The sequence below is a fragment of the Monodelphis domestica genome, chromosome 7, assembly GCF_027887165.1.
Source record: "Monodelphis domestica isolate mMonDom1 chromosome 7, mMonDom1.pri, whole genome shotgun sequence".
NCBI lineage: Eukaryota > Metazoa > Chordata > Mammalia > Didelphimorphia > Didelphidae > Monodelphis > Monodelphis domestica.
In genome coordinates, this window is record NC_077233.1 from 35309578 (window position 1) to 35320461 (window position 10884).

General features: G+C 43.2%; 1 protein-coding gene across 1 annotated transcript; it reads left to right on the forward strand.

Annotated features, from left to right (window-relative positions):
* Positions 1-6654: 6654 nt before the first annotated feature.
* Positions 6655-9331, forward strand: GPR27 (G protein-coupled receptor 27). Its single transcript, XM_001372985.3, has one exon. The coding sequence runs from the start codon at positions 6745-6747 to the stop codon at positions 7945-7947; it is 1203 nt and encodes a 400-aa protein (XP_001373022.1). The 5' UTR covers positions 6655-6744; the 3' UTR covers positions 7948-9331.
* The last annotated feature ends 1553 nt before the right edge of the window (positions 9332-10884 follow it).

Below are 10884 nucleotides of genomic sequence, written 5' to 3' on the forward strand. Positions count from 1 at the left end.
AAAAACACATTGGGTTTCAGAAGTCCCAGGAAGAGGAAAGGTATATGAATACTCTACCCTAGGTGACTCTCTATTTGTGGATCCTCCTGGAAATGTGCACTTGCCCACAGTATACTCTTAAACCTCCCTTGCTTTGGGGATATTTGGGGAGCAGGGATGAGTTTCTTATTTTTCTAACCAGATCAAAACTTCTCCCTGAATCTCAACTTACTGCTGTCCTTAATCAAGTCAGACAAAAATTTCGTGGCCATTTGATATGTATTCATGCATATATGTACATCTACACAGATATATATGTATATATATATATACATATATATATATAGTGGATGTGTCTCTCACTCTCTCTCTCTCTCTCTATATATATATATGTACATGTACATGCATATATCTATAGATTGATATGTCTGTTGTTGATGTTTAGTTGTATCCAATTCTTTGTGACCCCATTTGGTGTTTTCTTGGCAAAGATTCAGGAGTGGCTTGTCATTTTCTTCTCCAGCTCATTTGACAGATGAGGAAACTGAGGCAAACAGGGTTAAGTGATTATTTGCTCTGGATCATAAAGTTAGGAAGTGCCTGAGGTCAGCATTGAACTCAGAAAGATTCATCTTCCTGACGTCAGACCCAGTGCCACCTCACTGCCCATCAATATATCTAAATTTGTTCATATTCCAAGAGGCACATTGATACATTTTAAATGACCTAGTAAAGAACTGCTGTATCATAAGAGACCGGACATAGTGGCATTTTTGTATGTATGTGTATATACCCCTAGACAAAACAGATAAGCCCTTAAAGTAGATGTGAGCCAAGGTATGCTCAATCTCCTTTGGAATGTTTGTACTATGTAGAATTCACATGTTTAATAGCTGGGGCACCTCAAGCTTTGTTACATAGTCATGCTACATTGAGCATTGTGCCTTTTGGAAGGAATAGAAATTCCTACATGTGGCTCTTGGCTGACCTGAAAGAACACCAAGAGTCTGAAATCCATAATGTGGTGGCACAAGGGGCTTGGGCTTTGTACTACACTATTGCAGTGAATTAGTCCAACAGCGAGGCTCTGAAGAAAAGGTGGCTGCTCATTTAGCAGGCTCAAGTGTATTCCCTTTGGAGGAGTATGAAGATTCAGAAGGTCTTTGTGGGGTGGGAGAGGGATTCATCAGAAGGTTGTGGGCTGCCTATGTGTTTCCTTCTGGTAGTGGGTGGGTAAGGGGAGTCCAAACAAAAGAATAGTATTATGGGATGGAGTACGTGTAATTCTATAAGAAGGGAAACTCAAGGAATGATGGGAGTGGGGAGGTTATATGCCCAGAATCCAAGTTCAATTCCTTTTTGAAAGCAGTCTAAACTATGGTGGTAGTCAGGGCATTTGAATCTGTTACAAAAGTGAGAACCACTAGAAGGAAAGCAATGCTGATCATTTTTAGACAATCGTCCTTTTTATTTCCGGCATTGCCTATGGGGAAAATATTGTCTTTTACTTGATAAATATATTTGTTACCATGATTGCTCATACAGAACCTGGGAACCCTATTACTTCCAAACATAGAAATGTAGTCAAGATCTACATTCTGAGATTTCCCAGAGCAAACTCTCAGTAGGGCCAATGAGTCAAAAAGAAAGGTAGCTTCTTGGGGGCAGCTGGGTAGCTCGGTGGATTGAGAACCAGGCCTAAAGACCGGAGATCCTAGGTTCAAATCTGACCTCAGACACTTCCCAGTTGTGTGACCCTGGGCCAGTCACTTAACCCCCATTGCCTAGCCCTTACTGCTCTTCTTCCTTGGAATACATAGTATTTATTCCAAGATGGAAGGTAAGGGTTTAAAAAAAAAAGAAAAAGAACAGTAGTTTCTAGAGGTAGCTTCTAAGCTTGGACTCATTTAGTTTGAGCTTAAGCTACAGGTACTGGATCACAGGTTGCAAGTGTATAATGCTAAAGGAGCAGTTAGGTAGCACAGTGGATAGAGCACCTGGTGTGGAATCAGGAGAACCTTAGTTCAAATCTGATCTCAAATACTTGCTAGTTGTGTGAGCTGGACAAGTCACTTAACCCTGATTGCCTAGACCTGTCCATAATTGTCTTAGAACTGACACTAAGACAGAAGGTAAGGATTTTAAAAAATTATAATAAGGTAAATAATAATAAGTTAATGCTAAAACTTTTGGCTCATTTCCTATTGTGCTGGGACTGGAATCTGGAAGACATGAGTTCAAATCTGATTTCAGGCAATTACTAGCTGTGTAACCTCAGACAACTCACTTAGCCTCTGTTTACCTCAGTTTCCTCACCTGTGAAATAGGAATAATAATCATGCCTACCTCTCAGGACTGTTGTCCTGAGGATAAAATGAGATAATAAAGCACCTGGAACATAGTAGATGCTTTATGATGACTTATTTCTCCCTTCCCCCTTCCTATTGTACTACAATATAGCATGACTATTTATGTCCTGTCCCAGATCTATCACAAAGTGAAAAAGAAAGGAGGTCTTATGTGGGGACTGGAATCTTTTTCATCTTGATAGAATCAGAATTCATGCTCATGTCCTAGAGTCTTCTAGAAACCATGATCATTTCTATGCCATAATGAAGTTTCCTAGTAGGACTAAGATGGAAAATGCAGCCTAATATAATTGAAAAACAACAACAACATGAACGGCTCTGGAATTTGAAGAACAAGGTTCAAATATTGTCTCTGATGCTTACTTCCTCTGTAACTTTGGGCCAGTCATTTTTTGACCACCATACCTCCACTCAAATCAACAATGAAAATGAGAAAGCATATTTGGAATGAAGGTAGATCCTTCTCTATTTCATTGCTGATTTTAGTGGAAATATGTAAATCTGTTATATATTCATAGAACCATAGAGTTAGAGATTTATGGGACCTTAAAGATCACCTTGACATTGAATCATCTATTTAACATTGGACCTTAAAAGCTATTGAATCCAACCCAACTCATTTTGCATAAGTTCCCGTAGCTTCTACCAATATGAGAAAGATTCCAGTACAGGCCCTTTGCTGGTGGTATCTGTGTGTGTTAGCTAAAGACCATTCTGGCTGAGTCCCAAGAAGCTTAACTTTAGTTAGACTTCAAAGTACTGCATTATCCCAAATATAATTTGACTCCAACATAGTGTGATCACAAGTATTTTGAAGGGTAACTCAGAAAGAGGAAACACCCATTTTATTTTCTCCTTTTAAATTACAGTTTTCTCTTAACTCGTGAATAATGCAGGCACATTATATTTAAAGTTTTTTCAAGGTCCTGTAAACAAGTTAAATAAGTTTTAATGCCAACACTTTTATTAAATATGTATTGTTTTTATAGATACTTGTAAGAAACTACCTTCCAATATTTAATCATGTTCTCCTTCCTCTTCTATTTCTTCATCTCTAGAATTGGAAATATCATTTGAGTCACCCTTTTCTTCCCACAAAACACCATCTTCACTACCATCCACACTGTTTTATATAGTATAGTAGTAGTCTCTCCATAACCAAGGATGACGATTGTCTTTGTGCGCTTTCATCTGTGATATAGATGAGTGTGCACAAAGACACTTGTGCGTGAAGGAGATGTAAGTGGAAAAGTCGATGCACAGAGACAGTCCCCCTCTCTCGGCATTGGAAGCCTGGGTCCAGTGGCACTGTTTTATATACAATATTTTTAAAATCCAAGCAAAATGGACTCAGTGATTTTGTCCCAAGCAGTTTTGAAATGATTTCCTAAAACAGTGACCTATGTTTTCTTAATTTTTCCCAATGAAGTAAATTCATGGTTTCCAGTCAACATTTCCCTTGTTATATTCTTTCCTCAAGTGATCTTCGAATGGCTTATTAATTACTACAGCTAACACTTGTAATTGTGGCATCATTCCTCCTGGAATGATAACTAGGCAATTCTCTTCTTCATATTTTCAGTCAGGTGACCTTGAATGTGTCAAGTCCGAGCATTCCTGTCTGACACAGTAAGGTACCCAGACTCCTACCCCAGACCATATTCAGCCAATCTAACATGAGTTCTTTATTCACCCATCCCTTTTCCTGCACATAAAAGATCATTCCTGATGGTAACTTGTCCTTAGGTAATGTTTTATGCTTTAAAATTAGGTAAGGAGACAGTTTTCACCCATCAGCATCACAGTCATTCTAGTTTTCTCATTTCTAGTAGTTTTCATGAACACTAATTTGGCACCTTTAATATTAATGGTGACATTTGGGGGAATATCAAAACAAACAGGCATTTGGTCAGCAATTCCCATCTGCCCTAGGAGATAGCCATATTCTTTAGGTATACTGAGGCGCACAATAACAATTGATGGTTTCAAAGCTGGAAATGCTTTAATATAGCGCGAGTGCAACTTTCAAAGGTACCTTTTGGGGAAAAAGTCACACTATATTCAGGTTAATATTCATTAATGTAATTTCCAACCACAGCAAATCAGGAAAATCTCCTACTTCTGTTTGGAGGATATGTGGTTTATTCCAGGGGACAGAATATTCACAATGAAGACATGTCAGGTTACTGAAGTTGTGAAGAATATGAATTAATGTTGGAATTACTAGAGTGAAGAATGGGTTTATATTGACAATCACCCCTACTGTCTTTTCTTCCTCTTAAAAACCTCCCCCTTTCCCTCAACTTTCATTTGGGATTACAGAACTATAGAAAAGGTATGGTAGGGGGGTAGCTAGGTGGCTCAGTGGACTGAGAATCAAGCCTAGAGGCCAGAAGTCTTAGATTCAAATCTGACCTCAGACATTTCCTAGCTGTGTGACCCTGGGTAAGTCACTTAACCTCCATTGCCTAGTCCTTACTGCTCTTCTGTGACAGACAGACAGACAGACAGACAGAAAGAAAGAAAGAAAGAAAGAAGGAAGGAAAGAAAGAAAGGAAGGAAGGAAGAAAGGAAGGAAGGAAGGAAGAAAGGAAGGAAGGAAGGAAGAAAGGAAGGAAGGAAGAAAGGAAGGAAGGAAGGAAGAAAGGAAGGAAGGAAGGAAGGAAGGAAGGAAGGAAGGAAGGAAGGAAGGAAGGAATGAAGGAAAAGAAAAGGTATGGTTTGTTTGGCTTGGAATCATGCCCTCCTTACCCTGGAGTGGAACCCCTTTGAAAAACATTGAAATAAATGATTTGACCCACTCAAAGCAGGGGACACTATAATAGTAAGATGGATGCTGAGGCATTGTGAACAAAAATAGAATGGGAGTAGACAGACCTGGAGCATAAGAGAAAAAAAAGGCTGAAATCTAAAAAGAGGCTCATAAATGAATCTTCAGGTCAGTGAAAAATGAGAAAAGTACTATGGATGGGGCTATTGAAAAAAAGACAGTTTTTCTTATTGAGAGATAAGTGAGAACCTGATACACAGAGAGGGAAATTTTCAATCAACTAAGAAGTCTTTCTTGTCCGTCTTTTCTAGTATCTCTGTAGCGTCATTGGGCTGGGACTCATACATAAGGTAATGACAAAATGAAGGAGACCTACCCAAGGTAGGAAGTTAGCATCAGGTGGACCCAAGGTATTTGAGTTTCTGTGCTAATACTGTGCTTTTGTCTGAGCCCAAGGTCCTTCCTGGCTTCAGTGAAAATGTGAGGGAGGAGAGGGAAGCCAGTACTTCCAGATCTTCTTCCCAACCCTCAGCCCTCAGCCCAGGGCAATGGTGAAGTGTACCCACCCCAGGCCCAAAACACTTCCCTTATTTTGGATTGTAATAATGGGAGGGCAAGCATAGGCCTGGGCTCTCTGGGTGGCAGGGTTCCAGCTGATGAGCCCTGGGGTGAGTTTGAGATAGAATAGTCTCGAGTTGGGGTGAGCATGGGGGAATCGGCCTCAACTGCGAGAGGAATTAGAAGGAGGAGGTGGAGGAGGAGGAGGAGAAGGGGGAGAGGAGGAGGAGGAAGAAGAGGTGGAAGGAGGAAGGAGGCGGAGAAGAATTAGGGCAGAGTAAGACAGAGGCGCAGAAGGAGCTGGCGCTGCGGAGCTGGAGGGTATCCGGGCAGAGCCCTGCCTCCCTCTCTGAAACTGCCACTTGGATGCGGGAGCGCCGCAGCCGCAGCCGCAGCCGCAGCCGCAGCGGGAGGAGGAGGAGGAAGAGAGGAGAGGAGAGGAGAGGAGGCGGCGGCAGTCTTGGCCTTCTGTACAGTTCGCATCTCCACACAAAACAGCTCGTGGGATGGCGGCGGCGGAGGCGGTGGCGCGGCTCGGTCTCTTGGAGGCGGGGAGGGGCCGGCCCTGAAACGAATAAATCCTCGGCGGGCGGGCGGGCACCATAAGGGATCGCACCATGGAGGACTGGCCTGGACCCAGCCGCTGGGAGGCGGCAGCCCCGGGGAGGGAGGAGGAGGTGCAGAAGAAGGAGCTGTAGGGGCCGACGGTCCGCCATCCCTCAGCATCTCTTCTTTTCCCTCTTTCGTGGGCAAGGGCCAGGCCCATGGCTGGGTAAGTGAAGCTTCCTCAGCTGCAGCCTTGCTGGCAGAGAGAGGGGAAGAGGGAGAGGGAAAGAAAAGAGGAGAAGGAAGAGGAATAAGCGAAAGAGGGAGAAGAAGAGAAGGAGAAGGGAGAAGAGAAGGGGAAGGAAGAGGAAGGGGGGGAGTAAAAGGAGGAGGAGAAGAGAAAGGAGGAGGAGAGAGGGAAGAGGGGTAGGAGGAAGAGAAAGAAGCAAAGGAGAAAGAGAGGAGGAGGAAGAAGAAGCCGAGCGCCCACTCCTGCCTTGGCGCGCCAGGCTCCTCTCCTCGATGGCGAACGCCAGCGACCTGACAGGAGCCAGCGGCCCGACAGCCCCAAGTAACGGCGCGGGCGGCGGGGGCAGTGGCGGGGGCGGGGGAGGCAGCGGCCCAGTTGCACTGGGCCTCAAGCTTGCCTCGCTCAGCCTCATCCTGTGCATCAGCCTGGCCGGCAACGTGCTATTCGTGCTGCTCATCCTCCGAGATCGCCACCTGCACCGGGCTCCCTACTACCTGCTGCTCGACCTGTGCCTGGCCGACGGACTGCGCTCGCTCGCCTGCTTCCCGGCAGTGCTGCTGTCCGTGCGCCGGGGCGCGGGCGCCGCCGGAGGGGCACCGCCGCCCGGCACTTTGGGCTGCAAGCTGCTCGCCTTCCTGGCGGTGCTCTTTTGCTTCCACGCCGCCTTCCTGCTGCTGGGCGTGGGCGTCACCCGCTACCTGGCCATCGCCCACCACCGCTTCTATGCCAAGCGCCTGACGGGCTGGCCGTGCGCTGCAGTGGTGTGCGTGGCGTGGGTGCTAGCCCTAGCCATGGCCTTCCCACCTGTCCTGGACGTGGGCACTTATCGCTTCGTCCGGGAGGAGGCGCAGTGCACCTTCGAGCATAGGCACGTCGGGGCCAACGACACGCTGGGCTTCATGCTCATGCTGGCCGCTGTGGTGGGCGCCACCCACCTAGTTTACCTCCGCCTGCTCTTCTTTATCCACGACCGCCGCAAGATGAAGCCAGCCCAGCTGGTGCCTGCTGTCAGCCAGAACTGGACCTTCCATGGGCCCGGCGCCACGGGGCAGGCGGCAGCCAACTGGACAGCGGGCTTCGGCAGGGGTCCCACGCCGCCCACGCTGGTGGGGATCCGCCCGGCAGGCCCTGGACCCGGGGGGCAGGCCCGGCGCCTCCTCGTGCTGGAGGAGTTTAAGACTGAGAAGAGGCTTTGCAAAATGTTTTACATGATCACCCTTCTCTTCCTCCTCCTCTGGGGTCCCTACATCGTGGCCTGCTACCTGAGGGTCTTCATCAAGGCTGGCGCCGTGCCTCAGGGCTACCTGACCACTTCGGTGTGGCTCACCTTTGCTCAAGCCGGCGTAAACCCCATCCTGTGCTTCATCTTTAACAAGGAGCTGCGCGTCTGCTTCCGAGCCCATTTCCCCTGCGGGCAAAGCCCCCAGACGACTCAGGGGACCCTACTCTGCGATTTGAAAAGCATTGGCATATAACAGCGCCCTTGGCTCCCCGCCCCTACTCTCCTGGGCTGTTTTCCCTTTCCCCAGGGGGGTTAAAAATCAAGTCATTTCAGCTCCCTTTCTAGGTTGTCTTCCATACGGAGATTACAGACTGTAAATGGGGACAGAATCTAGATTTAGACTGGCGAGAAGTAATTTTCGTGAATTGGTATTTGCTTTTGAATAAGGCAACACCCCCTCCCCCTCAAACCCCCTTTCCTCCCAGTCTTGGCTACATTTATCTTCTGAAGTAGATTCTGATCTGGACAATAGACACTGAGGTGTTTTGTTCAGTACTGACGTCTTTTTTTTTTTTTAATAAAGCCTAAACTAATTTTATTTGTTCAAGGCCAAGACCAGTTTTCTACAGAAGCTATTTTTGACAACCTCAAGTGGTATTATATTTTGAAGTGAAGCAAAAGAGAACTGAACTTTTCTCAACTGCCCGGGTTAGATTTCTTGAGGATCTTCTGTTAGAACCGGGCAAAAGAAACAAAATATTAAAATTGAAATTGCTGGTTAAGTTGTTGCAGATATTGTAGATACACTGTAGTGGTAACTGAGAGTGGGGATATTTGTTGCACTATTCCTTTGGAAACAATTGAGAATTTTGTGAGAAACTGGATTTAAGATTGGAGAGTTAAACTTTAATTTAGCAGCAATGCAGAAATTTTTAAGCAGTGAAATTTACAAACTTCATAAGCGGAGTTGCAACAGTTCTGGATAATACTTGTAAAACATGACTGTTTTCTATATTAAAATGACTGTTTTCTATATGACAGATAACATTTCTGTACAAGGATAACTTTTTAAATAGTTTTAAAAGGTGTTCTGATTAATTGTGTGAAGAAAATGTTGCATGTTTTTTTTCATATGTACTGGATTCAAGTTATGCACTGGTATAGCATTGGCAAGACATGATATTAATTAAAATTGTTTTAAGTATTTTTGACAATAAAAAGTTGTTGAAATCATTTTTATGAAAACAGTTCGTGCTTTGTATAGCTTAGGTTTATTTTATTTTTTTTTCATTTCCTTTGTCTTACACAACTATTTCCATTTGGAAAATTGCTCTCCTGTTAATGATATGAATGAATGGATAATTATGGTACACTACTTTTAAAAGACAAAGTGTTTCCTTTAAATGTTTGCCAGGTTAAACTGATGGTTGTTTTAAATTAATAATGAGAGCTATAGTTTTAAAGAATGCTTCTTTGTAAGACACATTGTAATTTAAAATGAAATATGAAATTCTCTAAGTACTGTCTATTATTTTTGTTTTACAATGCTACATTTTTATTAACCTAACTTCCATTTAAAAATTTATATCTGTATTTCTCATTTGCATTACACAATCTAAAATATACCAGTATTTTCATTCTTGAGTGAACTCTTTTATTAACCTTAGTTTCTGGAGAACACACTAACACTTGTTTCAAGGCTAGCAATGATAGGTCAGGCCTCTAGTGTGTGTTGCTATGTTTCAGCTTTTTTTATTTGATCTGTGGAGTATCATTCATTTTCTCAACACCCCCTACTGTAGAGCAGGGAAGGCATGGCAATAGAAACCAGGAGACCCAGATTCTGGTTCCAACTTTGATAATAACTTGGTATGGGATCTTTAACAAGCCACTTCTGGCTGGGTCTGTTTCAACTTTAAGAGTATAAAGACAAAAGTCCAATATCTCTTCTAGTTGAATGTTCTAAATTTTACTATGTGTATGGCCTGAAAGTAAATGAGGCTTGGTTCTCAAAAAGTTCATCAAATAACACTTCTCAGTTGTATGACCCTGGGCAAATCACTTAACCCCCATTGCCTAGCCCTTACCTCTCTTCTGCCTTGGAACCAATATACAGAATTGATTCTAAGATGGAAGGTAAGGGTTTAAAAAAAAAAGGTTTATCAAATAAAGACCCATTAAGGGTGTGGGGGGGAGTCTTTCATACAACTTTTAAAACTCAACAAACATTTATAAGTGCTTAGTATTTTCCATTTACATAGTAAAAAAGAATTTAAAATTTTATATCTGTATTTAGATATCTGCATGACACATCTATAGAAATTTTCTATAGATAAATGGACATAAGGAAAAAGACACAGGAAGATAGATAGATAGGTAGGTAGGTAGGTAGGTAGATAGATAGATAGATAGATAGATAGATAGATAGATAGATGGATGGATGGATAGATAGATAGATAGATAGATAGATAGATAGATAGATAGATAGATAGATACCACCATTTAGAATAGGATTTTAAGGCCATTCCAAATTTTTAGGTCTGCTAGTCCTGACAGTCAATAAACAAGTATTTATTGAATGTTGGCTATATGCCCAGGACTGACCTAAATTTGTTGGGAGATGAACACAAAAGAAGTATGAGAGATTATGCCTGCAAGGATTTCAGTCTAGGGGAGAGAAAAAGATGGTGCACAAGCAATATTAAGGGGTATGTAGCACTGAATCTTCATATAATTGGGGGCTGAGGAAGAGAGAGCTCAGGGGGGAGGGTGAACCTTAGACTAAACTGATGCTTGGAGGGATAAGTCCAGTTAGATTTCATTGTTTTTTAGTCATTTTCACTTCTGTCTGACTCTTTGTGAGACCATCTGGGGTTTTCTTGGCAAAGATCCTGGAATGGTTTGCCATTTCCTTCTCCAGCTTATTTTACAGATGAGGAAACTGGGGAAATAGGATTAAGTGACAGGGTCACAAAGACAATAAGACTAGTAATTGTCTGAGGCCAAATTTGAAATGAGAGAGATGAGTCTTTCTGACTCCAGGCTCAGCACTCTATCCACTGTGTCACCTAGCTTCCCCCAAAATTAGATAGGTAGGATAAATTAATCACTCCCAAAGAGGGAATTGGTTATCTAATTCCTCAAGGGTATTTCTCAGAGTTTGCAGTTATCAAGGATTTCTTCTTATGTT

What these genes read in the sequence shown, in the direction of transcription:
- GPR27 (XM_001372985.3), top strand. Translation starts at nt 6,745, where the DNA reads ATGGCGAACGCCAGCGACCTGACAGGAGCCAGCGGCCCGACAGCCCCA.